Source organism: Clinocottus analis, unplaced genomic scaffold (assembly GCF_023055335.1).
Source record: "Clinocottus analis isolate CAN_PGR_092001 unplaced genomic scaffold, fCliAna1.0.p SCAF_22, whole genome shotgun sequence".
NCBI classification, from domain to species: Eukaryota; Metazoa; Chordata; class Actinopteri; order Perciformes; family Cottidae; genus Clinocottus; species Clinocottus analis.
In genome coordinates this window covers 5,814,644-5,842,500 of record NW_027175954.1, presented here as the reverse complement: position 1 = coordinate 5,842,500, position 27,857 = coordinate 5,814,644, and the positions used below count along the sequence as shown (strand labels likewise).

Sequence of the window (27,857 nt, the reverse complement as noted above, 5' to 3'; positions counted from 1 at the left end):
AAGAGAAGCTTGTGTAACATTAAACATTCCACTAGAAACAATTTGATTGAGATGTTTTGGCCTCAGGTCAGGAGCTAATGCTAAGATACACCAATGTGAAATGTCACATTGGTGTATCTACGGATCGGCTCAGGGCATCGATACATCCTATCCAGTGAAATAAGACACCAGAAATTCCTATTCTGGCAGCTACTTCCTTAGTAACTGCTCATGAATCCCTCTGTGGCTGGAGAGATACTGTGACGTTCCATTAAGTACCAGAACACCGCAGCAGTAATGGCTATAATGTGAAGCAGTGGCGCTAACCCTCAACATTTATGAGTTCTTCAAGTTCAGTGTGTTGGAGTGGATGCATCATTTATATGCATGTGTTTCAGGGGTCTTTACAAATCATTGCTGGATATTTTTTGGGACCATTACAAGCTGCCAACGTCTCCATAAACATCTGCAGCAACCATCAATTTACTTTGAAGAAACACATGAGAACAGAGGAGCTTTTGGTGTCGCTGACACCCAGTGGTGCCACCGGAAGTCATTTTGGAAATAAATGTTTTAGTAACATTTTAGGCCATATCTATTCATTTTTATATTATTTTCTCAATGATCCATTTGAGTGACAGGAATATAAATACTTATGCCACATACATTCATGTTTTGTTTTTTTAAAATCCATTTCCCAATTCTCTGTGAAAGAAAACGCCCCAAATTAGTATTCAATGAAACTTACTGCAAGCTAAAAAACAACCCTACAGCATCACTAAATAAATGAGGGAACGAAGCAGTGACGCACTTCAAACTGATCAGATAATCAAATACTGTGAAAAAGGTTTCTCGTCAAAACATGTGATGGCTGGTCCTGCCTCCCTCTCCAACAGACATCACACGTTCAGTTGAGAAAAGATAACAGCTTCAGCCACAGAGCGGTGCTGAGCAGTCACCTCTTCCCTAACCTCGTCAAACAATTACTGTCAGGGATAATCAAGAGTGTTTTAGACATCTTGTTAGCAGACATTTACACTTATCTCCACCGAGTTGACATTAAGAGAGGGTCCTATTGTTGAAGTCACATTTCTGATTGCTATCACATGACAGAGCACATCATGTTGCTCTTAAACAATGAGACGCTGCAAAGAAAACTCACACTTCACATGTGTGCTGTGAGCTAAAAGAGCTCCAGGCAAATTTATCAGAGTGCATTTTCATACAGTGTCAAATTAGAAACAGCTTGCTTTGATCTGAGCAATTAGACTTTGGAGCGAGACTGGAGGCTTTTGCTGGTGATTAGGATAAGCATTCATATTCCTCCTGAAACTTGGCACGGTGCTTCCAGCCTGCATGAGAGAATGGAATGCCATGAATCCAACAGTGATGACGACAGATTTGGGATATCCTGGAACCTGCTTGTATTTCTCTCTCTAGCTTTAGCCTTCGGATGATAACAAAAGCATACGGTATACCTTAAATGAGAGACAATAGTTTGATTAAAAGAATAAACATGTATATAGATGCCTGTATGTATGCCTGCTTATATTTTGAGTGTCTTTCTTTTACAAGCATATTATTTTTTTCAAACTTAGCGTAAATGAACGACATCAATATGTGAATATAACACATTTCAATGACTTTTACAAATCTTTTCGGGATTTAATTTTTTTTCTTCAAGGACTTTTCCAGGCCTAGAAATAACCATTTAAAAACCATTTAAAAATCCCATGACTTTTCCATGACCGTAAGAACCCTGAATAAGGAGATTTTCATACTTTAATATCTTGAATTAAAAACTGATAACATCGAATAGTATAATTTCACTGATTCCTCTCTATTTTAGTAAAAACAATGTTTAAATTTAAGATACATGGTGAATAAACTTTCAGAATGTGGAACAAGGTGACATAAAACCGATAACAGAGATTTTCTGTTATAAACTGATTCAAATGTTTCAAACTCAGGTCACAGTTATTTTTCTAATCTGGTCATGTTATTGTAAAAGTCGGGTTACAAGCCACTACCAATTGGCAGCACTAAAAGTACTAGATGTTCCTGATGAACTTTTTAGTTCAGACTTAACATAATAAATATGCATCATGGAAAACAAAGAAAACCTTTTTAGTCTGGCCAGAGTTGGTTGTAACGTTCCTGGCCAAATACAGCTAAAGTTGTGTAACCCGACGGTAGAAGCTGCATCAAACCCGGACAAAAGCCAATGAGATTGCATGATTCATCAGAGTCATCATGTGCAATGTTTGTATACAGACTTTAATTAAAGGCAGGTCTTTGTAATTTTTGAGTAACATCAAAGCTCAGACTAATCCACAAAACATTTAAACTGAATAAGAAAGAAATACAATTGCTGTTATTCTTGGCTCTATGTTGTACCCTAGATAGAAGAGAAGGAAGAAGGAAAACGGATGAAAGGGTTTAAAAAACTAAAAACACGGAAAAAAAAACAAGAAAAGCCTAATGAGTAATTGATTTATACAATGTGATTTCTGTTTAGGCTGCTGGTCCTAATTGGACTTCAAGTGAGGTATTAATCGAGAGTAAATCTACAAATAAGATATTTAACTTAGGGTGAGCGCTGCCGCTTTAGGGCATGTGTACACATCACGTCTTTTTGTGCGGCCTCTCGAAACGCTTCTAATTTAAATTATTTGAAATTGATGCAGACAGTTATTTTGTTTTGGTCGCCCAATCCCAAACTTTTTTGTCAGACAGACCCATTTGTTGGACCAGATCATAAAAAAGACAATTATTTCTTGTAAGTGATGTTGATCGTCGTCTTTGCTTGTTACGGCTGTCAAATTGACAAACTCATCTCAAAAAAGGAGAAAGTAGCCTAAATAGATAATAATAAGCAATGGGGTGATGCTCATCTATCGTACAACAATGGTGATATGTTGTCAATATATTGTTATCATAATAACATAGAAATTGTCTCGGAGCACTATTTTGATAAAACGCTGGGATGAAGTGACCCTCAGCGCTCTAAAAGAACTTTTCTGCCATGTGGATACAGGTCTTCAACCTCAAACTGTTTCTGTAATCTATCACCCATTAACTTAAAATATATGGGAAACAAGATGACAGGTTTTAAAATTAGGGAATAAACAAGTACTCACTTTTTGGAGTCATAGAAATCCATTGCTCTTTTGACCTTGTTGTAAGCGGCGACCTTGAAGGGTACGATCTCCAGGGTGATGAGGCCCGGTGCCATAGTGAGGACCTTGGCACCATGAGTGGGCTCGTACAGGTCCTTTCCTGTGTCAGGGTGGGGCATGCCTGCAGGGTCACGGCCCACAATGTAGAAGTTGGCTCCAGCCACCATTCGTGCTCGGCAATGCCACTGAACCTGTGGACGAGGATAAAAGAAAGAAAAAAAGTCTGGACTTTACACAATGTATTCTTTGTTAAGTTATGTTATGAAGATTGTTATTTTTAATATGATGTTTTGCCCCAACCCAAAACTATTAAGTATGAAAAAAAGTCTACACACACACACACACACACACACACACACACACACACACACACACACACACACACACACACACACACACACACACACACACACACACACACACACACACACACACACACACACACACACACACACAAAATAGCTGAGCATATTCAATTTAAGAAAAATTAAATGCAAATATATACAGTGTATATACAGTGAAATAAAATAGGTATGCAATTAACTAACTAAACAACAGAAACTATGCTAAGGTTATTGATTCAATTGAGGGAGGATCTGGCCAGAGGGGATTTATTATAAGGTCTTATAGCAGTGTGCAGGAATGTTGAATCAGCTAAATCAGTCTGTTGAAGAAACGGCTCTGCTGTCCTTGCAGTAGGTGGTGGAGAGGGTGGTCCAGGTTGTGAGTATTTATGATTAATGTTTCCGTTTATGTCCAACTACTAAATCTTCATCTTACTTCTGGACAGTTAGTAATACTACCGCCATTACATACTTGCCAACATATTTTGTATATTTTAGGATTTGCACAGATTAGGCTTAAAAAGAAACTGCATCTCCAGACCAAGAATATCTGCTGTTTCAATGTTTAGAAAAAGAAAGAAAAAACAATGATACTAAGGTCAGAGCCTGGCTCTCTAAACTTCCCATTCAGAATTACAAACAGAATACATTCCCTTCCTGACATCCATGAGCTCCAATCTGCTCTCAATCTATTTGCTGTAGCTTTCCAATTATTGCAAGAGAATGATTAAAAGATTTCGAGCCACGCTCAGTCATATGAAGACGTCTGTGTATGGCAAAGAAACACTCAGAGCGCTTCAAGTCATTTGCAAAACACCTTTTCTGAGATTTTTTGCACTAAAAAAAAAAGAGAAAATGGCATTCTTCCTCCCTGTGTCCATTGACATTACTCAGTGTTGCAGTAACATTTTTGGTTACCCGTCTTAAAATTTAAAAGAAACCTCAAGCATGTCACTATGCAGATACAAGATTCCTAATAACCATTACCTCAGTTGGCCCGGCATACATCATGGGTGAAGGAAAGATGGCTACGATAGTAGAGTCTGGATTCAGGACGCCCTCCTCCAGCACCGCGGCATGCTGCTTCATTCGCCAGTGCAGCGGCACATCATCGTCCTTGGTCCAACCTCCCAGCGGGTGGAGTAGAAGAACCGGCCGGCGGTAGCCGCGCTCGATGAGGCGCTTGTGGGTGTCCTGCATCAGAAGAGCATGGCCGTTGTGGACTGGGTTGCGGAGCTGGAAGGCAAATACGGCATCTAAAAAGACAGAAAGAAGATGGGTGAGAAGGGTTTGTTTGACTGCAACCAAACCCATCTGTACAAAACAAACAATAGGCCACAGTGTACCCAGAGATAATCAAGCAACTCAATGTCCAACTACTGAAACCAAACAGTCAAGTCAAAACATGTTGGTTTAGGAGAGCTCCCTGGAAAAATACAGTTAATTTGAGATGCTCTTTGAATAAGGATCCAAGTAGAGAGGAAAATCATGGCACTCTTTTAATCAATTAAATCCCTTTATTGTCAGGAAGTCACAGGCTTGATGCCGACACGTGTCAGAGGTTGATTTGTGGATCTCACATGATGATGCCAATGGAATAAGGGCAGTTTTCTCTGGATTTTTCCTCACACAGTAAAGGACTGAACCCCCACAGCTTTCTCTCCGATGACTTTCCTACTCTGTGTCCCTCACTTCTTTTCCAAAGACTAAAAGAAGAATAATAGCATTGAAGTGAGTGGAGTACAAGAAAAATATATGTGACATTTATGAACATTGTTACACTTTTGTATCTTCTTGGCACAAACCTGCATTCATTTCTTTAAACTTCTGCTTGAGCTCGGTGGGTGTCAGTCGGTACTGATCGAGTTCGTCGTTCCAATAGATCTTGTCCAGAACCTGCAGATCTCCCCCGACCAGCCAGTCCCCACTTTCCATCACCATCTGAAATAGGAGACACAATGACCATGTGAAGGAACATAACTCAAACATAATCCAGACTTAAGACACCGAGGCCCACAAAAGCTTCACTATGCTGGAACCAGGCCAGAATTCTAATAAAACACCCGAGTTATTAGCCAGTTGCAGCGACGACACAGCAGCATAAATCAGAGTGTCTGGTGTCGTTAAACAGTCAGACAAACTTTGGCATGTCCATTCTTTTTGCTCTTGGCCACATCTACAACCTGAATTTCAAAACCCAGCAGAGACATCACAAGATTGTCTTCCACAATAAAACCTGGTGATGAGCCTCATGACGACATTGGAAAAAAATGTTTCCCTCAATAGATTTATCAAACAATGTCACAGCAGTGCTCAGGATCCAGGCAAAGGCTGTTATTGTTTCAGATAATATCTTTTGCCTGCCTTGTGTGGCATTTATGAGACTGTAGCTAGAGTTACTGAAAAGACTAGCCTGTGTGATGTTAATGCGATACAAAGTGACATTTCTCAGGCTCTGTAATACAACAAGCACAGCCCCGGCACTGAGACAGAGCACTCTAAACAAAGGTCACAAATGAAACATGAAGTGTGAAGCGTTGCAAAAAAAAAAAAAAAGACGTTTTGGAATCTGATGGGAAAAAAACATGTCAGTTATTTCCCTCAACATGTAATTCATCACGGGAGTAAAATACCCAACAAAAACTCTTTGATGCCCAAAATTTACAGACTGATTTCAGTTTGCTCTGACAAGCCATATATAAAAATCTAAGTTGTCAGCAGTAGAGGTGTCTGCGTGATGTGATCAATAACCACTTGGCTGCATCGTAAGAAGTCTACAGGATCATGTCAGGATTTGTTTTCCACACTTCAATTAATCCAACCTGTCCACTGTTGGCCTGAGAAGAGTCATAACATATCCCTAACATTCTTAAGAGAGATCAACAGAATAGACATGTCGCAATTTATTTTCCTGACATAAGTAAATGGAAAATATAATGTGTGCATGGATACATCAAAGGAGCAGGTCCACCCTCTACACATGTGCTCTGTTTAGCCGTTATAAGTGCCCCGGGACTTCACATGTGAAAATAAACACACTACACCATGGTTTCCGAAGAAGCAGGCTCCTGTCTGACTGACAGACAGGTAAACAGGAAAAAGTGGATTAACTACATGTAATACAGAGCAGGCCGTTATTGGTCGGAAAGAGACCGGATAATAAAAAGTTGTAGCTACCAGCAGAAGGTTGTGGCGAGCCGACTGGCTCTGGGAGTTAAACATCCACTTATGTACACATACACTCACTTTTTAATGAGTGACGCCTTTATCATGGGAAGCTGACCACACATGTTCAGCTGTGACAGGTTAGAGTGGATAAAGAATGACAGTTATGAAAGGTGTTGACACTGCAGAGTTATGGTACCAATTAATTAAACTGGCAGCCTTAAAACACATTACCAGGGCAGATTTAATCACGAACAAGGTGAGACAAAGATATTTGCTTAGGAGAAAAATGATAACCAAGTTTAAAATTAAGACAGCTGCGGTCAAGTGCTTAAGTGAATCTCCTTGTTGGATTTTTAGCAGCACAGGGCTTTAAAATGAGACAATGAGGTTCACAGTAAGTCTGACCTCAGGTGGGGAAATCACTAAATACCCTATAGGTTACTTTCCATTTTGTCTTGTACCTTTGCCAAAATACAAGTGGCCAGCCAACTGCATTAATCCTGAAAGCGATGGGATTTAAAATTAGCCGGTCCCCGTGATGCTGTGATAGATTTATAAAAAGCCAATCTGACAATTTTTGTCTGTAACGCCAGACTGCTCCATTCTTTTCCAGCAACAAACCAGTGCCACTTTACGCTGGGTGTGCAGGATCATTTCAGGACGTTATCTTGTGTCTATCTGAGCCCCACAGCAGTCGATCGGACACATATGGAAACTATTCCTGAATATATTTGAGAGTTGGGCGAGCGGAAAGGTGAAAGCTGGCAGGAATTCCGCAGCCTATTGAGTTCAGCAGTACAATCTCAACGCATTTCGTGGACTCAGCATCCAAATATAACACCTGCAAAAGGAGGGTGGACCAAAGAGATCAAGTGATTGTACTGGGCATCCTGACAGACTATGAGAAAAGCTCCACCTCCTCCTATTCAGTCTTTCCATAAGCAATGTGAAGAGGCCAGATCGGATCTGTGTTCGATCAGTACTGAAGCCAAGGAGGCTTGCTTTTGCATGCAGTGTTTATTACATAGCACACTGAGACAGACCGTCTGCAGCCCCGCTATGCAGCTCAGTACTTTTACAATGGTTGAACTTTTGATTTTTTTTTTTTTTTTTTAAAACAGCATTTCTAACATATTCGCTTGTATTCCGTTCAAAATTTAAGTCAAGATTAAAATAAACGTTCATGGAAAGATAGAGGGGAAGAAAATGAAATATGACGTGCAATTTATGATTGTGAGAATAATACCGTAATTCCCCAAAACTTATTTTTTTACCTTGATGTTACGGTGGTCACACCGTAATTTATTATTTCACTTTTTTTACCTTGATGTAAGGGTGGTCTTTGCAGGTGGTGCCCCACTGACGAGCACATCGCTCTTCTTTGCGGTGTGCATAAAACTCTGGGTTGCGGAGGATAGCCACCCGTCTGCCCTCGTAGACCAAAGCCATCGCTGTCACACTATCCAAACGCTCTTTATCGGTTGTGGATACAGGCAGCACCACAGGCACCGACAGGTTGATGACACCACCTAGGACATTGGGAAACCAAGAACATTTTTAGGGATGAATAAAGACAGGTTTCTTGTAGAAAATATATTATCTTTCAATATTAAGTCATTGGCTATTTATTTAAGTGAATATTCAATTGTCTTGACCAAAAAATGTCAAATAGTAATTATTACTTCTCAAAACCCAAAGTGATACACAGTCCTGCCGACATTTTTTAAGATACTCCACTGTTTTGTAGTTCCCCAATGCCCCACCAAGAACGCAACATGTATTAATGGAAAATGCTGTATGTAAATAAAGCTTTTGCTTGCTTACAAGAAAACTCCACAGGGCACCTTTAATATAGAATATTGTTGAAAGAAAAACTTATTTACGCTTAAATCAGAGACCGTTTTACTGTTATATTCAGACTTCTCATCTTACTGTCTGTTTAATATTACATACAAAGCATGTCTCCTGATAGCCATGAGACAGGGGAATCTGTATGTCTCTGTCTGAAAGAACGTGCTATTCCATTGTTATTATACAATGCCGAGGCCAATCTAAAGACGTAATGGGGGATGAAGCCATGAAGAACTCATGGTGGCTTCGGTGTATAACCTTAAGCTATTTAAGAAGGTAGTGCTTCGCTCATTCAGCGAGCAGTCTTGGATATGCAATTTGTCTATCATGTTGCACTACTGACTCTGCTCCTTCCTTGCAACGAATGAATGACCTGATTAATGATTTTACCACCAGGTGTAGAGTACATTTTTCTTACAAATAACAATCAAAGAAAAACAATGTTAAGGATCCCAATGCAGAGCTCTGGGAGACTGAAAGTTTTAACCTGCTCTTTTGTAAGAAGTATGATCTCAAACAGCTCAACTATTCTCATCAAGTTTCCATTCTGTACTCCTTTGGGCTAAATGGGGGATCTATAGCTTAACCACAGGCTACAGTGAGTCTTCAAGGCTGCAATTTTAAAAGCAAGAGGAGAAAAATCCTCTCTTAAGCTAAGCTGGAGCTTGACCCTTTCAAATTCTATAATTTGAGCTGTGCAGTGACAGTGTTCTGTTGGTTCATTGTGCCGTCCAGGTTCATGAAAGTTTGGGCCGGCACGCTTTTCACATCAGATCATATGCAGTGGAAAAAAAAGGGACGCCGACTGTTGCACGCCCCTGTTCCCCCTGGACCTTCTTCTCGTCCCCTCTGTCACAGTGTAGAGCGAACAGCTGGTTTTAATATCTCACACACACACACACACACACACACACACACACACACACACACACACACACACACACACACACACACACACACACACACACACACAACTGCCAAATGTCCGAGCGAGAGAGACGCAGGTTTGGATTCGGGTCTTTGTTTATTTTTGCAGACTATTTGATTAGTAAAACATGCAGTTTTCTAATTCCCAACCAGTTTGAGTGCTATAGTGTGGGCGATCAATCCTTTCACTGAGATATCACTGTCAAATCTCTGGAAGCAAGTAAAAATGAACAAATGGTGGTGTGTGGTGTCAATCAATACAGAAGCCTCTTCCTCTGTTATTGTCTCCATCCGGACAAACAGGAAAAGTGGAATCAAGACAAGTCAATATATATTTTTGGCTCTGTCTGTCCAGACAGCTCTATTTCTCAGGCCACTAATCTTCCTGAGGAAAGAATGTAAACCATCAAGTTGTAAGACCTTGATGGTTTTATCCTTCAATGAGGACAGCAAAATATATACCTGTCATAATTTAAAAATGAAATACAGGCCGTGTTAACTTTCAAACAACGTAATGCATTTTTCCTTTTACTGTGCGTGTAGCAAAATATTTGGCATCACAACACAGAACTGAGGTTTGAGCGGTTATGTCGGCAATAAAAGTAAATTGACTTTTTCTTGGAATTTCAAACAATACGTGGACATTGCTGTCATTACGCCAAGAGACTCTACACCAATTTATATTCTGAAAAGTGGCAGAAACAAAGGCTTTTCTGAGATTTGGGTGCAACTGGACTTATTTCCCCAACATAATTTACAACATTGTCACACAAAATTCTCCACATTGATATTCCCGAGTATATCAATGTGTCATTCTGCAACCCAGCTAAGTTGTACATCACTTCTGTGTAATGGAGCACTTCTTCAGCATGTCAGCTCGGAGTTATAACTTTAAGTTAAAACTATTTTATAATGTAACTGTTTTTCACAAACACACTACATGTACTATAATATTTTTGCCTATTAGCTTATTCGCTCATTACACAGCTGCCTTCATCTGTTCCTTCAGGCGTCTTGAGACCTGTTTAAGAGCCTTTTTTACCAATCACATTTTACTTCTCTTCCTCTATGTAAGATTAGGCTGGTTGAAATACATGGAGCAGTCTTTGCAAAGGCCTGGACGTGTGATTGGTCACAGGGCCCGCGTGACCATTAACATGCGCTGTGATTGGTGATTAGTGGGGCACCGTGACTTCCGTCTACCAGAAAACTAGCTGGCTGAATTCAGTAGGAAGGAAGGAGGAAGTTGTTGAACCATATTAAAACCTAATGCAATGCTCCATTTAATCAGAGTACTTAATTAAGATAATCCTTTATTAGTCCCGCGGTAGGGAAACTGGATTACAGCAGGATTACAGCAGCAGTGCACACAAGAGACACATAGTAAATAAAAATCAAGTATTATAAATAAACAGTCAAAAACTAATAACAGTAAAGAAGAAAAGATAGCAATATTATATATACAGACAGAATAAAAAGTCTAACAAATTTAAATATATTTATATTGCACCAGTTGAACGTAATTAAAGTGACCAAAGTGATTGAAGTGTGTGTGTGTATATCTATATCTATATATCTATATATCTATATATGTGAAGTATGGGCAATCTGAGTAATCCATTTCATGAGCATTCATCTCCATCTAGTGTCTTTCTCGAGTATTGCGATACTAAACATAACAATGAAATATTATTTTATGTATTTTCCTTAAAAACAGAAATGACATCTTACCATCCAGCAGACAGTCAAAATGAAGACACTGCAAATATTCTCTCTCCCTCATAAAGCCATTCAGAGGAGTGGCCCAGCCTTCAGCCAGCACCTGCACCCACTGCATATCCACCTGAGGATCGCATACACAGTCAGATACACCAGGTTGAATATCGACGATTAACTTATAATATGCTGTTCAAACGAAAAGGATAGAAGTCAATGTTATATAAATAATTAATAGCTGCTCAATTTATAAACAAAGGCCATCTATAGTCATTTAGCTTTATTAGCTTATTAACATTTAAGAAAATCCAAAAAGGAATTCAGAGGTACCTTCCCAATCTGTACAGCAGGCAGAGTCTCTGCATCAGCCTTGGCCAGGTCCAGTTTATTTTCCTGAACGTACAGCTCTTTCACTTCATAAGAGGCATCAATGGGAACTATATCCTGCAGAAAAAAAAGGTGACATGATCAACTACAAGTAAAACTTTACCAAACATTCTCCATAAGCAAATATTTTATGAAGGTTTACTATTTACAAAAGAAATATTGATTTGCATGATACAGTATAGATCAGTGGTTCAACCTTTTTTTCAGTGATGTACCTTTTTTATATATAATAAAATGAATGAGAAACAAAAAACTACAACGAGGTTGCTTGAAGGATGTATACAGAGAACTCAGTTGACTCAACTAAAATCATAAATATGATTTACGGCAGCTGACTTGTCTTAACAATGGATGTTCCCAGGAAATGTGGCCCCACCTACATTGACAGCTTCTTTTTTTACTTTTCTTTTTTTAACAGTTGCATGTACAATTTCATAAAATGTCAATAAGAGATGGAAAAATAAATTCAAACTAACATGCCATGGGTGCCGAACGAGTGACTTTCACTTGCCGCTGACCAGGCACCTGACTTAGGCCTGCTAAAGACTTGCCAACTTCAGTAATGGCACTCGCTGTCTCTCCTAAAATCTGGCCACTTTCCACATACTCTTGGGGATTTTCTGTCAAAAGTAACATTCGACAAATGTAACAACTTTTTCTGGTGTTATTAGAGACTTTCAGACTTTTCTGGTGTCTTGAGACTGACGCGAAAGCACATATTGTTCTGCAATTACAGAGCCCCTCCGCCGTCCCGAAGCACTCACAGGCGGACATCTCACCTCGCAGTTTCTAACCATATTTTGAAAGCAGTCTGTCCTGGCATCTTTTTTTGAAATTCATTCAATTAAACCACTGCAGCCAGAGGAGACCCACCACCGTGTCTCTGGCTCATAGAACGCAATGTAACTGTAAATGTTTCTTCACTGTCACACTAAAATAAAATCACTGCATTTCACTCACACAGCCTCAGTCACTTACTCACCTCATCCACTGTGTGTGTGCGTCCCTAAATGTGAAATAAGCTAAACATCTAGCGACCGTTACAATTGTACAAATTAGGCAATGACGTCCTTTATCAACTTGCGGCAACACTGCGAGAAAGCAGTGTTTCCAAATGGGAATTTAACTAAAAACAAGTGATTAAGTTGAATAGAAAAAAAAAGGAAAAATAATCCGGCAAATTAAAGATGGGAAAGTGAATACATGTTTGTGCTTCAAGGAGAAAAAAACAGTAAGTCTTCTGTGTTATGAGGTAGTGTCGGTGGTGAAGGAGTACAATTCACGTTGGAGTTTTGACACCTGACATGGAGCCAAGCATGTTAAATTTAGCCTCCTAGACGAATATAAAATTGTCCAAGAATTAAAAAGGCAAACTACAATCGCAGCAGAAAATATTAAAAAAAGCTAAGGGCAAAAATGCTGCTGCTGTAAAAGCTTGCTTCATTGTGGCTGAAGAAATCGCACAAGCTTCCTAGCAGTGTACGCTAAAGTATGTGAGCCCCAGACAACAGAAAGGTACGCGAGTTGGTATGCCCCAGACCACAGAAAGGTATGTGAGCAGGTGTGCCACAGACAACAGAAAAAAAGTGAGCAGGTAAGCTGAAAACAAAAAAAGGTATGTGAGCAGGCGTGCCCCAGACCACAGAAAGGTATGCGAGTATGTGTGCCCCAGACAACAGAAGAAAAATGTGAGGAGGTAAACTGAAAACAGAAAGGTATGTGAGTAGGTGTGCCCCAGACCACAGAAAGTTACGTGAGCAGTCAACTGTGACGAAAAAGCTTTGAACGGTTGATTCAGTTTTACAAACGGCCCTTTGAGGGCAACCATAATGCTGATGTGGCCCAGGGTGAAAATGAGTTTGACACCCCTGGTGTAGATGTAGTAACAGTTACATTAATGCAACTGTAAGGATTTTGTGCCCCCTCATTGCCAACAGGAATGATAGCACAGTTGTATGTAAAGTCAATTTTGAACCAGTATTTTCTTGTACTCACCCTCTCTTGAAGCAGGTCAACAAGCTGTTGTATGCTCTCATTCACACTGCAGGAGTCGGTCTTGAGCACCAGGTCTGGGGCCTCTGGCTTCTCGTACTCAGAGTCAATCCCAGTGAAACCTGATAAAATAAGAGAAATACATGGACAGTGTGAGCCTTATCCTTTATGTAACAAATGTCTTTTTTTATGTCAAAGCTTCTATTAAGGGTTTCTCATGAAGATTTGAATGTCTGCTGTCATATTTAATTCTAAAGAAAATGAAAAATCTCAATAAAAAAAAGTATACATTTAAATACAGTATTTTTTTATAGTTTTGTGTGTTTTTAAATCAAGTCAGTGCTTTGTGCACGGCAAAGAGAAGAACCAACAGTTTTACCACTGACATTTTTATCCCATAATATTTGGATTGCGGCCGAATATTTGAGGTAAAAACATTTTGGATAGAAATTACCATATTTTTTGACTCTTTGACTTTACAATCCTGTGCAGTTATTCGAAATGTATGGATCATATTAGTCTGAAATAATCCTACTCAGCCACCACTGGAATCTGATTTTAGAAATAGTACAATACTAATAATATTAGTGTAGCCTCATGTTTTCTGCAACTGAGGTTGTGAGGTTCTGGGACAGGGATGTTATGTGTACAGATTGTAAAGCCCTCCGAGGCAAATCTTGTATTTGTGATTTTGGGCTATACAAAATAAACTGAAACTGAACTGTGCAAAAATACCACGCTTAAACCGAATAAATAAACATACAGAAAAAAATAGCTGCACAGCATTTGAATGTTTTAAATTTGTTCTGCCAATGCAGCTTTCTACTGTTTACAGCCTGACAAAACATACAACACATAATCAACATGAAAATCTGGTATTATTCTATTGACATTACTGTATGTATTGGAAATTAACAATTTATTGAATAGGTATCCGATCGCAATGCTTTAACAGCATTTGAAAACCTTTGTCTTGAAATACCCTTTAAATCAATCACACAATCATGATGATTAACTATTTTCAACATTCTCTTGTATCAAGAAGTACGACATGACTAAGTTTAGCAGAGTTTGCAACCAGGAAATAGCCATTTATTAGAACATAATTAATCTGAATTCTTCATGTTTAAGGATTAAAAAAGATGGAGTTTAAGAGAACAGGTCAATACTAATTTTCGACTCGATAAACAATGTTGCAACTATACCAAAGACAGAAGAGAGACTAAAGATGGTCACTCTAATAATTGACAAAACTCTGGAAATTGGGTAAAGATCTTTCCGCTGCTTAAAAAACAAAAAGAACTTGCTGCATCACAATGTTATAAGAAAAACTTCCTCTAGCAATGATCCATCACTTTTACTGTCATGTCATGTCATTTCTGTGTAATTGGCAAAAAAAAAACAGACCTTTAATCTACTGACGCATTGCACATAAACAATATTAAGCCATACTGCACCTCGTATCTCTCCCGCTCTGGCTCTCTTGTACAGCCCCTTTACGTCCCTCTGCTCACAGACATCCAGTGGAGCATCCACAAATACCTCAAAGAAAGGCAGTCCTGCGGCCTCATGGATCTTCCTCGCATTAAGACGATCCTAATAGACAATAACCAAATGCACAGCGAGGTACACACAAGATTTAGTCAAAAAGCCAGTAAAAGATAGCATGTTACTATTAAAGGCTCATCGTATTTGGGTTGACTAAACAAAAAAGTTTTCTGTTGCAAAAAAAATGCCTTTCATTACAATGCACAGTAAAATTAGGTCATATTACAGCAAGCACAGCTCAGAATGATCAATAACAGAGACAGAAAACTAAAACGTTGCTAATCATGCAACAATCCTTCATAGTACTGTAATTAGAACAGAAGAAATTATGTAGTAGGAATTATTTTAATTTAATACAATTTTTTCTTTTCCAAATGAACATTGACAAATTGCCTTGATTGTTTAAAAATCAGAACAGGAACAAAAAACCCTGCCTTCAAAATCCCTACTTATACTATAATTTCAAATCGGCACTGGCATCATCAATTTTAGTAGGATAATGATGATAGACAGTGACATGAAAGTAATATCATGATCAACCCAATATTTCTAAGTAATCCCAAAAATAGCACAAAGCTGTTCACAATGGACCATAGTTCAATCAAATATGTTTCAATAATGATTGTAGAACAGAATACAAGTCATCCGTTTATCTCATTCAATATTCAAAAGCTGATGCTTTCTTTGGAGAGTCACTCACCCTGCTGTAGGGCGAGATGAAACTGGCGATGCAAACAAGCCCAGCATCAGCGAAAAGCCGAGCCACCTCAGCAATGCGCCTAATGTTCTCTTCACGGTCCTCTGGGCTGAAGCCTAGGTTTTTGTTCAGCCCCTGACGGATGTTGTCCCCATCCAGTGAGTAGCAGGGGATACCGTGACACACCAGGTACTCCTCCAGAGCCATGCTCACTGTGGTCTTCCCTGCGCCAGACAAACCTTGGCGCCGAAGAAAACAGCAGAATTCCAATACAGCTGTGACATGATTTACAGGTGTAGATAAAAAAAACACCCAAATAATAAAATAACCTACCACTCAGCCAAACAGTGCATCCTCTGAACCCTCCTCTTGTGCCAACAACCTGCCCGCGCTTGTTTCGGCTGACATGATGAGCTTGATAGGTGACGTTAGTTGCACGTTGCATTCCCTGGAATTACACAGATTTAGTGTCAATGCAACCCAATTATACAATTCTATAAAACAAAGTTAATAAAGATCCAGACTGACAAAATACATTTGATCACTTCAGAAAGTATCTTCAAAGTAGCTTTCAAATATGGAGGGACGACGAGTGCGATTACGGGCAGCAGCGAGTCTGTGGCAAGCGTGTGATGAGGGACGTTCGCTTGCCGCTGTTTGGCACTTATGTGAAGCCTGCCACTGACTCGTCGCGCCTGAGCAGACTCGCCTGGCTGACACCTGGCAGACTGATGCTTACCAGTGCCACAAGGAGGCACTCTGCCTTGCTGATATAAATATGGCGTCTTAGACATATTAAACTTTTTGCTTTGCATGTCGAGCATTAAACATTATGCTTGACTACATCTAAAGCTGATGCCTTTCAAAACATTAGTTTGATCTAACCATCAGTCTAAAACCACAATCACAGCCATGATCAGGGTTCATACACATTTTGACCAATTGATATCCATAACCTTAAACCAAATTTCCATGACCAAATATTTTGTGAAATCTCGGTGTATACATGACAAACTGAGAAAATCTACTATTTAAACTAACAATGACAATTCCAAAGCATACAGTATACCTTGAATGACACAAATGAACGAGAGACAATAGTTTGCCTGCTTATATTTTGAGTGCAATTCATTTAGAAAAGCATATTATTAAAAGAATATAACAAATTTCCATGACTTTTTAAACATTTTGGGGATTTTATTTTTTCCAATAACTTTTCCAGGTATGGAAATACTTTCCAGGTTTTCAATGGCCGTATGAACCCTGTATGATGGTAAACATGCACTTTACCATCACAGTGAAGAGGCTTTCTAGGCTAATCAAATCATTGTTGTTTGCCCAAGCACGCTTGTGAGTTTGTCTGGTGTTGTTGTTTGTGTTTCTGCATGCATAAACACAAGACTGTAAATACTGCAGTTCAGAGTTAACGGTTTACTTTTAATCATCAGAGAGGAATACGTGCGTGCACACAGCAGCAGGTTAGCTAGCAAAATCAAATAGTATTTAGTTCGTTTGACAGTTTTCGATGCCAGCAACCACCAAGGTTAATGTTATCACAGCTTTGAATTACATTCACACATAGTCGATGCCCTTCACTGAATGGTATTCAACAGCAAGTATTAACCATCAACTGATTAGCATCATGTCAGCCTCGTCGCTGCTAGCAAACAAGGCTCAACACAATGTTCCGGGTAGCTAAGGAGCCCGTTAACGCATTAGTTAGTAGCTAACGGTAGCAAGTTAGTGGAGGTGGGCGGACGTGAAAAACGTTAAACCCACACAACTTGCCAAAAGAATAACTCACCCAGTTTTCGGCAGCGTTGCCTAGCTTTTGTTTCTTGTTGGAGTTGCCGTACGTGTCCATGTCTGTCGCAGTCAACGGCTGATTCAACCGGCTATCACTTTAAAAAAACATAAAACGACAAACTCCTCGTCCCTTTTGTTTGCTCGCCCAAATATTATTTTGTGTAATGGCACATACAACTTATCACCAATGAATGGACGAACCCGGAGGTGCTTGGCGCGACAACCAAGGACAACAACCGGGAAGAGCTTCCCAGCAGCCACGTCCCTGTCCACGGAGTGACGCGTTTCCTCAGTGGGTGGTTTAAATAGATAAACTGATCTGATGTCAGTTTGGTGGTTTTCATTAAGCTCCACTGACTGCAACTGACTGAATGACTCAACTGATCTGCAACCAGTACTTACAAAGCAACGGATTTTATAGTTAGAACATGAGCCGTTATTGTATGGATAAAATTAGATTTAATGTAATATGAATATTTAGGTTTTGAAAGTGAGGACTGTAGTACTGATATTTCTATAAATAACGTGATGTGAAATTGATTGAAAATGGGAATGACTCAAAAAAAATTAAGCAAGGAATATATGTTTAATGGCTGATTGCATTGTATCTTACATTTTAAATAATACAATTTGAATTATATTCTATTAATACAAAAACGTTCTACGACTAACTGCTTCAAGATGCTGTCTCGCAGTGCTTTTTTTTTTTTTTACATGCCCTGAGTTACAGGGCGATGTCTGCGCTGATTACAGGACAGTTACTCTGGATTAAAGAGGATGCGAGGCAGGAGGCTGGATGCGGAGGCAGGATGGATCTGCGAACATGTGGGGCTTTCAGGGAGGAGCACTCCCTCAAAAGCGAGCGGCACCGTCATGTAATGTAGCAGTCCAGCCTGAACAGCGACCAAGCAGGGAGCAGCATTAGAGATTCAAGAAACTGCAACTACAGGAAGAGGCGCTAGGAGGCCCGAGCAAGACAGGTAGGATGCAATACAAAACAACGTGCAACATGTGTATTGAATAATAGGTCTGTGTTTATGTTCTCGTCGGTATGTGTTGGCTTTCATGTTTTTAATTGCGACAATAATGTGTGATGTTCACTAGGATGGTAGCCTATAGCCGGATTGGTTTAAATGCTCCTGACGTTCAACTTTCTTCTTATGTTTTTTCTATCAGTCTTAAAAAGAGATAACACAATGTGGATATGAATTATCTTGGAATTGTCCTTTGCAGTATAAGGCTTAAGTGTTGGCATACATTCATAATAAACGTTTTATTTGGATCAATAGTGATAAGATAGGAAACTATGTGTTTATGAATAGTTAATGTCAGTTACACAAATCATTTGTCAGGGTAATAATCAGTAGCATCATGTAACACAGATACTAATAGACAAGTTGTGACATACACCGAACATTATTGCTGAATGATACTGTGTATATCCAGCAAATATACTGTGTATGCTGGTCATGCAGCTACTTTAATCCCAATTTAATAATTCAGTTGTCATAGCTTTGACTGAAAACGAGAGGGCTTAATTACAGGATTTGCAATGACCTGTTGCTCCACCCAGTAGCCTCTTATGGAACATGGTATTTAACACAGTCTGTGGGGCCACTGTGCTACACCCCAAAAGTAAACTTCAAAACTGGCTGTGCTGCACACACCACATGTGGCAGACTGCTGTCCTGTAATAACTGGGATGCATAGGAGACACCCAGTCCTGACCCTGACATTACTGCATGTGGTTATGGCACCCAGAGGAATAGGGGTGGCTCCATGCTCAGTTGGACAATTTTGGCTTGTACGCTATAAAAGTGGATATTGTTTGGGAAACTAAACTAACTGTATTATTACTGTCAGCACAAAATATCACTTTGTGTGTTTTGATAAAAAAAAAGCTTCACACAGTCAACTAGTGTTTTACAATAAGTTATAGTCGTGCATCAGTACAGGAAGTCAATATCATTGTTGTATTCCCACATGTTTTCAAACATTGGCTCTCTGTAGTTTACTTTATTTGTTTGTATTGCTAAATTAATATGCAGTATTGTTAGTTGCTGCTGCTGTGTTGTCAACATCTACTAAGCATACATCTACTAATACTACATTTAATATAACCATCTTCTACTACTACTACTACTACTACTACTACTACTACTACTACTACTACTACTACTACTACTACTACTACTTCTACTACGACAACAACTACTATTACTAATTAGTGGTAAAAAAAAAACGAATAAGGAACATTTACTCAATTTTGACATACTCATACTTTACTTATTTTCATTCCATGCTTCTTCACACAAATACCACACTATAGTCGACAGCTATAAACACTGTGGACATTAAGAGTTCATGTAAATAACATATGACGAGTTTATATAATATGAGGTCAAACTAATTTACTGCATAAAGTACTTAGTTATTTATATAAAGTAATTAGTTATTATCATTAGCTCCACATGAAAAAGCTGCAACAGTGAAAGATAATAGTGCATCAGTATCAACAATCCAATAATATAATACATAACCCTATGATTTTAATGTATAAAGAGCCTTATGCGCTGAGAGAGTATTTTCCAATTTGATATGTGGGAAACAAAAATAAAATGCAAACATGATTGTTCTGCGGAACACGACGTTTCCATGCTTGATTTACAGCCATGCATTTTTAAACATATGGAGCCAACTCCTCTCTGTGTCAACAGTCCTTAAGGGGCTGGGCCACCTCTGGTGTATTTTAATCTTCCCTTTGATAAAGACAATCCACATGATGTAAAGAACAAAATGAGTGGACAGCAATAGTACCATGTTATTATGAAGGTCCCGAAATGGAGTCAAAGCCTTGGTTCCCCTGGAGTAAAATACAGTCTTCAAGGCAACTGGGTGGCTTTTCTTGAAATAGCTTGAGCGAGTGGAAGCAGCCAAGTTATCCATTACGGCCTGTGACCATGTGGAATAGGTTTTTATGCCAGTTTTCCATCACCACCCATCCCTTTAGTGCTGGGTACTCCAGCTGGTGGGAAAACACAGTGAACTGTACACTGGGGAGGTACAGACTGGAAAACTGGCCGAATGAAGACACACTGATGTCCCATGTACAGCAGATTCACAGTGAACGCTGGAAAATACATATCTCCCATCGTGGATGATACATGACAATATATGACTTAAACTATTGCAGGTTGATCAAAAGGAAAAACGCACAGAAAGTATTATGCCTCTCCAACAATTTTGGACAGTAAAGTCAATAATTACATGCCCTACATCATAAAAATCTGAGTGTAATCACTTAGAGACTGTCCTCACCAATCACAACAACAGCATTGGCTATTTACTGAAATACTTACAACAACCGGAATATCCTTTTGTTTTCCTCATGTAGCTGTGTGAATGAATACTTTCATGCACATTTTCTGATTTTGACACCACAGACGACCACAATCTTTTAGTAACCTTTGCGAAGTAGAACATAAAAGTTCCTTCTTGACCTTTGTAAGACTTTATAAAGAGTAGTTTGAAGAAAGTGTCCCAACTCTAAAGTCTGCTTATTAGCTTTTTCTAGAGCTTTTAAACGAATGCAATGTTGAGTTAGGACTGATTTTTCATGAATAATCACAAAGTTGTTTTTCTTAACTCTGGCCTTCATATTTCCCAAACCATAAACCAAGTTTTCCCCATACCTAAAAAAAAAACGGAAAGTCAGGCTGAACTGCAGTGTTTCCCCACCCTCTCTAGTTGAAAGTGTCTGGTGTTAACGTAAATCAAGTTTCACCCATCCTAGTATTGGAAGTGTCAGGTACTGTTCAATGCCCAGGAAGCAGTTTGCGGGGTTTGGTGCCTTGCTCCAGGCGACCCTCGCAGTAAGGAGGCAAACTGGTCCCTGCAGGGACTTGGTAAACCCTCTGGCTTCCGAGTCCCTGCAGACTGAGCTACTGCTACCCAAACCACCACCGCTCACGACACCCAGCATCATCTGACATCATCAGTTGCTGATGTCATGTGCTGTCATAGTGTTTCATGAATCACAGTCTATGGAGCAGCAGCAGGATTTGTTACTAGATGACATTGTCACCACAGTCTGTCTCTCTGATGTTTATATTCTATCGACAGACATCTTAAAGTTCAAACTGAGCCGTTTAATGAGACACTTTGGTAGATCAGAAGCAAAGTGACCACATGAATACATAAATGTCTTTGACGTCGAGGTTAACAATTCACATTATAATCAACCACAGAGCTGCAACATAATATCACTAATAACAGAAGGGCACTGTAAGGGCAATGTAATTGGCTCCTTTTGTTAGTCTGCTCTTGTTGATCTTATTTGCCGTCTTAGACTCTATTTCTATACTTTATGACCCCTTTAACTCCCTCAAAGTCTGTCAGACTTTATGTTTTGTAGCCATCCATCAGTTGCATAACATAGCTCGAATCTGCCGCGGGTTAGTCAGAGGGCATTCTACAATAATCATTTCTCCACTGTCATAATAATTCCCTGAAAATTGATTCTTAGGAAACTGATACTTTCAGCAGCTCTCTAGTGTCCACCCATACACCGCATTTATCCCCTCTTTTTCCCCCCTGTGCCAAGTTCGCCTCCAAGTAAGGATACCATTCTGCATGTATCCCAGATGACATTTATTGTGATGCATTTCAGGGCTGATAGCATAATCCTCAAATCCATTAATGGAGCTGTTAAAGGGACTAGAAGGCTTTTAGACACGAAAGAAGGAAAATGGTCATTGCTGTAGTGCTCTCTCAAGTCATTAACTGGAAAGAGCTCAACAACAAACATTGCAGTAACTTTGTCTTCTGAGGGTCATTACAAACCATTCACTTCTGGCTTCAAACAATCCACGCATTATTTCATTATATCTTACTTTAGTTTAGTGTTAATTTTGCCTGGGGGGAAAGGATGGGGGGTGAAAGGAGGGGTGATATAACAGTCTTTTTACCACACAATCCCTAGTAGTACATGGAGCTTTCAATTGAATCACACGGTCTTACTCAGCAGATGGAGTTTGGCGTGTTTATTCATCCATATGATCAAAAGCTCCAGATCAGCTAAATTGAACATGGTGTTGGTGGTGACATTGTTTCAAATGTCAATAATTGACTTTCAATGTCAAGAAGTTTATTTTGATTTAGTTTTCGTAAGTTTAGCATTCATATAGCTTGAAACTTTTATAATGAGCATGAAATTATTGTGTGGCAACTGACGATGTTTGACCATGAAAACCGCTGAAGTGACCATAGCAACTGCTTGTTGAGGACAAAGTCTGAAAATTAAAGCAATGAGGCGGACAGACTTTGAAAGGACCAAAATAAAAGTCTGACTGAACCTCCAAACAGAAAACCGTCCCAGTGGTTCTGGTGAATGTCCAGGGAAGGAAACATTAGTCTACTTGGCTGTTATAAACTCCAAAATAGTTTTCCAGTCTAAAATGGACATTTCAGATGTTGGAATCAATAACTGTGGATCAATAAAAGCTCCCTCGCATGCTTTGGATAATTACTTTGTAAAGGAAGAGGCAAATAAAAGTAAACCAGGGTTCATCTCATCCCTGTTTAACATCACTTTGATTTGACATCATTAAAACCTGCTTACCGTCTATCTTTTGCAAATGACAAGAGTGTGCTTGTGCTTTCCAAACCTGAGAGTTTGTCCATTTTTAAGCCTTTTGTTTTCTCTTATGGCAGCTAAAAAGCCTCAACCCAGTGGAGCGCTGCCTGTGGATGGACAAAGCAGGCACCCATGGCATCACAGGAGCTTGTGGATGCGAGAGCCGCTGATAATCTGAACCCAGGAATGGAGGGTGATGCTGCGCCCAGCAACGGTAAAAACTGTCCTGTCCACACGCCTGGTGGAGAGGATACGAAAAGGGGCTTTCGGAAAGGCATAGGGAGGCACAATGACTACGTCAAGATTTCCGTGCCAGAGTCCAAGGTCAATCGTCTGCCCATGGAGTGGATGAAGACAGCACTGGCCATCTTTTATGCTGGCTTTAACTTGGTCCTGACGACAGTCGTCATCACTATTGTCCACGAGAGGGTCCCACCGAAAGAAAGCAGCCCGCCTCTTCCTGATAAGTTTTTTGACTATATTGACAGGGTCAAATGGGCATTTACAGTCACAGAGATCAATGGCATGGTGCTGCTGGTCATTTGGATGATCCAGTTGTTCTTCTTCAAATACAGGTAAGAACCTTTGGTACCATACATTGTACGCTTTGTTTTCTTTAAGCGGGATAGTTCTAGAGTTAAAGTCAACAAATCCTGTAATTCCAGAGACCAAAACCAACAGTGAACTGATCCTCATAATAAGTATTGTCTGGTCAGCAAAAGTCTGATATAGACCTCCATTGTTGTCAAAAACTATTGAAAAGAAATGTAATTACAGAATAACACCAGGCTATATTGTCTGTCAAAAAAGTGAAGTGGAAATGTAATTTCACTGCAGGGAAGGTTATATACAATAGGGAAGATTGATTATTTACCCAAATAAATAGTTAACAGTTTTGTGGTAGTATATCTGCACTCACTTTATTGAGGCGCTTATAATCTCTCTTTGCAGATCAATAGCATGCAGGCGGTTCTTCTTCCTCATTGGCACCCTGTACTTGTATCGCTGTGTCACCATGTACATCACCACACTGCCTGTGCCGGGCATGCATATGACTTGTGCTCCTAAGGTGAGAAGCATGCAAACATCAGAGTGGGCATCAGCTGTCGTTACTCAAGCGTGTACTCTCGTGCACCCTCTGGGATTCATTTTGCACAACAACACAAGTGAGGCGGCTATAAAAAAAGCCATTTTGACTTTTTACCGCCTCAGGACACCAACAGTACTGGAGGTGCATCAGTGTTTGATCACAAACATCTGCTCCAAGCTGTTGTTTGGTGGTTTGTGTTGTGCAAAAGGATCCGAGGAGTTTAGGAGTTGTGTTACTCGAGAATTTGAAATGTTTTGGACATTGTAGCCTTCAGCTACTTGTAAGAACTGAGTTATCAACAGTAATCCGAGCAGCAGAAGCACAAGATAATATGTGATCATGTGTAGTTTATGATACTAGTCTGTAACAAAAAACCTTGTTCGTAATACTTTAAATACTCTTTATTTTGACAACATGTTTCTTGTCTTTGTCAATTCTACTTTAACAAAAAAAATGACAGACAATTTAGAAAATACTCAGCCAGCAGCTGGATAGCGTAGTATAGTGTACATTTGGAAACAGGGAAACAGCTAGTCAGTGCAGTTTGACAAAATTGGCATCAGTTTTTTTTTTTTACTTTTGATGTGTTGGATCAGAAAATACATGTATTTTTTTATTTGTTCGACTCTTGAATTTGTGATGGAATTTTTTTGTCTTTTCTCTAAAATGTGTTTATTAGTTCATTATCGATAACTTGATAACTAAAGCTTCGTGGCTGAATATTCGATAATGTTGTCACTGATCCAGTGTTTTTCTGCTTTGCTCTGGTTATTTCCTGTTCTCCATCAGCTTTACGGAGACTCACAGGCAAAAATCCAGCGAATTCTGGGGCTGATTTCCGGTGGCGGTCTGTCCATCACAAACTCCCAGCTCTTGTGTGGAGACTTCCTCTACAGTGGACACACTGTTATGCTCACCCTCACCTACCTATTCATCAAGGAATGTGAGTACTCAAATCATCACTTGTTTGTTTGCTTTGGTTTAAATAATTTATGTGAATTACCATGAATAATATATGCATTACATTGTCTGTTTCCACTCTCAGCCGAAGTAGCCCAAAGTATTTAATCATTCAGCCACACGTTGACCTTCTACGAACAATAAAGATGAAATAACTGACATGTGTTGCCACTGTTATTGCTTCTCTGTCCCATGTCTTTTCATTTTAAAGCAGGTTTAAGATCTATATTATTACTGTAAATGTTTAAAAATGCTTCATTCATGGAGTTATAGATACAGCCTGTTTCAGAAACTGTGCCTTTAATTGAGCTATCGAGATTTCTATATGTTTGGGACGTCAAGTTAAAACATATATAGGCCATTTTTTTAAATTAAACATTCCAGCTGTGTTTGCAGTTTATGCTGCAATCCATTGAAATAAAAAAAAAAAGGTGAAACAGTCATTCAAGTCAGAATTCTAAGCTGGAAACCGAGTTTGCTAACATAAAAGCACATCAAAATGTCAGCAGTGCACAATTATTTTGTAACTTTATGTAGTGATTGTGTTCAGAAACGTACTGCAACAACATTGTACCTGCCATTTTCATTTCCATTCAGTTGGTTTGTGCTTTGCAACCACAAATGTATGTTGCCATGAATATTTCCAACACTCTTGTCTCTCCTTCCCTCTCTCTGAAGACTCTCCACGGTCGTTTTGGTGGTACCATCTGATGTGCTGGCTGCTGAGCGCCGTGGGTGTGGTGTGCATCTTAGTGGCACATGAGCACTACAGCGTGGATGTGGTCGTGGCCTATTTCATCACCTCCCGCCTCTTCTGGTGGTACCACACCATGGCCAACTTACAGGTCTGAACACAGAGCTTTACGCTGGGTGATGATTGTTGTGGAACCTTGTTACACATCAATCATAATGAATGGAGCGCTTTACTGTCAGCTGGTGATGAGTGGCTGTGTAGTCACAGCATTTACCTCAAGTGTATACCACCTCAGAGTCAGCACAGTAATATATTACAGATGAAATGATCTATCTACTACATGTGATTATATATTTAGACTAAGTACAATTATATTTTTAAGCTGTGTGTCAGAATGTGTCAGAACTGGATATCATTTCAGTCAGGCATCATGTGGCTTCTAAACAAGGTGACTTACTCCCTCTACTGGCCAAAGACTAGACTGTTGATAGTAGCATAGCAAGCCAAATCATTTTTCAAGAGATATTTAAATCATATGGTTAACATGTCCACACATAAATCACAACCATAATTGTAATAGGTTTTTCAGTTCCTAATCTGATTATTTTAGTAGCTATGTATGTTGTAAACAAAAATGCATTTTGTTTCTTTGCAATTGCAACATATAGATTAACTAGGTTATACAAGGGAGCATTAGAAAAACAAAGAAAGCCACGAAAAAGACGACATTCTAATGAAAAGCATAATGACATAACTGATGGATAACGTAATGAACAATTAGAAAAAGGCACTTGAGCACTGAGGTTTCATATTAATTTCAGATAAACCTTAGAATACAATTATGTCACCTATCTCTATTGTACATTGGCATGTGAGTATTGTTTTAAGAAAGACTAGAAAAAAAAGGTCCAATCCTTATATTGGTAAAAAAAAAAAATTAGACCTTCTTAGTATAGCTTTTACACTCCTCAACCACTAAGACAACTATAACAAAAAAAGGTGCATATGCTTCATTTTTGCAACATGGCTATGAAACATTTGTCACATGCAATTGCACCAAAAGCAATGTTTAAATCAGATAAACAAGTCACGTTATGACAAAAGGTGTTTGGTCTGTCCATCAGCAACACTTTAAGATGTATTATTACTGATGTTATTCCGAAGGTTAACTTTTATTTTCTTGACAGACTCTGAAATGCTCGCCGAACAACTACCTCACCAACACCTGGTGGAACCCACTGTTCAACTTCATGGAGAGGAACGTCCAAACCTCGGTGCCGTGCTCCTACAGTTGGCCCTTCAGCTGGCCTCCGGCTTGCCTTAAGAGCCCATGCAAGAAGTACTCAATGGTGCAGAGCACAAGAGAGGAGTGACACGACCCCGATTGCCCGGTCTACTGGACCGTAATGATACCAAATGGATAGCAATGAAAGAAATATCTCTGCAAAAATGAAGGATAATTGTATCGTCTTTGTGTGTTCTCTGTAGCTGTAATTTATTTAAGAGAGAAACAACTGCAAAGTCCTCATTGTTTTTGTAACTCGGCTTCACAGACCTTCAGACATTAATGAACAATTTGTTGCAACAGACTTGCAGGTTTGTTTTGCAAGACTTGGTTTTGGATATGCTACTGTAACTCTTTTATAATGTATGTGTTGACGGGGTTTACCTCAATATGATAACAATGTGCTCAAGTCACAAGGTGCCTTAGTGTGTTAAAGATCAGTAGGTGTACCACAGATGCCATTACCAGTCTTGATATATTTGCTGTTGTTTTTTTAAATTTTATTATTCCTTTTTCATTCATTTTAGTAGCCTTATATGTGTATATCCATAGTTGTAGTCTAAACATTGTAATGTTGTATTAAAGTTTAACTATTCTAA

The 27,857-nt window shown here is 39.3% G+C and overlaps 2 protein-coding genes across 5 annotated transcripts in view; one reads left to right on the top strand and one right to left on the bottom strand.

Annotated features, from left to right (window-relative positions):
* The window catches only part of papss1 (3'-phosphoadenosine 5'-phosphosulfate synthase 1), a 19,320-nt gene extending 1,371 nt beyond the window's left edge, over positions 1–17,949 (bottom strand). The window contains exons 1-12 of one of the 3 annotated variants that reach the window (XM_068588623.1): positions 17,796–17,949; positions 17,593–17,689; positions 16,122–16,236; positions 15,792–16,027; positions 15,001–15,139; positions 13,547–13,665; positions 11,495–11,608; positions 11,180–11,291; positions 7,994–8,199; positions 5,308–5,443; positions 4,490–4,758; positions 3,120–3,349 (exon numbers count right to left, since the gene is read on the bottom strand). In XM_068588623.1, coding sequence (XP_068444724.1) covers positions 3,120–3,349; positions 4,490–4,758; positions 5,308–5,443; positions 7,994–8,199; positions 11,180–11,291; positions 11,495–11,608; positions 13,547–13,665; positions 15,001–15,139; positions 15,792–16,027; positions 16,122–16,236; positions 17,593–17,689; positions 17,796–17,938 — 1,916 coding nt within the window. In that variant the 5' untranslated portion in view covers positions 17,939–17,949. Of the gene's footprint in view, positions 1–3,119; positions 3,350–4,489; positions 4,759–5,307; positions 5,444–7,993; positions 8,200–11,179; positions 11,292–11,494; positions 11,609–13,546; positions 13,666–15,000; positions 15,140–15,791; positions 16,028–16,121; positions 16,237–17,592 lie in introns of all 3 variants that reach the window. The other 2 variants (XM_068588625.1, XM_068588624.1) reach the window with 2 other exon arrangements.
* sgms2a (sphingomyelin synthase 2a) lies at positions 17,685–27,857 on the top strand. 2 transcript variants are annotated; one of them, XM_068588628.1, is made up of 7 exons: positions 17,685–17,886; positions 18,348–18,574; positions 23,307–23,804; positions 24,181–24,298; positions 25,109–25,262; positions 25,958–26,124; positions 27,161–27,857. In XM_068588628.1, the coding sequence occupies exons 3-7, from the start codon at positions 23,362–23,364 to the stop codon at positions 27,344–27,346; spliced, it is 1,068 nt and encodes a 355-aa protein (XP_068444729.1). In that variant the 5' UTR covers positions 17,685–17,886; positions 18,348–18,574; positions 23,307–23,361; the 3' UTR covers positions 27,347–27,857. The 2 variants fall into 2 exon arrangements, with proteins under 2 accessions (XP_068444729.1, XP_068444728.1); XM_068588627.1 differs by lacking the exon at positions 17,685–17,886 and having other exon boundaries at positions 18,261–18,574.

Bases quoted from the DNA above. Each gene is read 5' to 3' on its own strand.
- sgms2a (XM_068588628.1), top strand. From the start codon at position 23,362: ATGGCATCACAGGAGCTTGTGGATGCGAGAGCCGCTGATAATCTGAAC. The intron at 24,299-25,108 runs GTGAGAAGCATG...GTTCTCCATCAG, and splicing joins ATATGACTTGTGCTCCTAAG to CTTTACGGAGACTCACAGGC. The intron at 25,263-25,957 runs GTGAGTACTCAA...CTCTCTCTGAAG, and splicing joins CTACCTATTCATCAAGGAAT to ACTCTCCACGGTCGTTTTGG.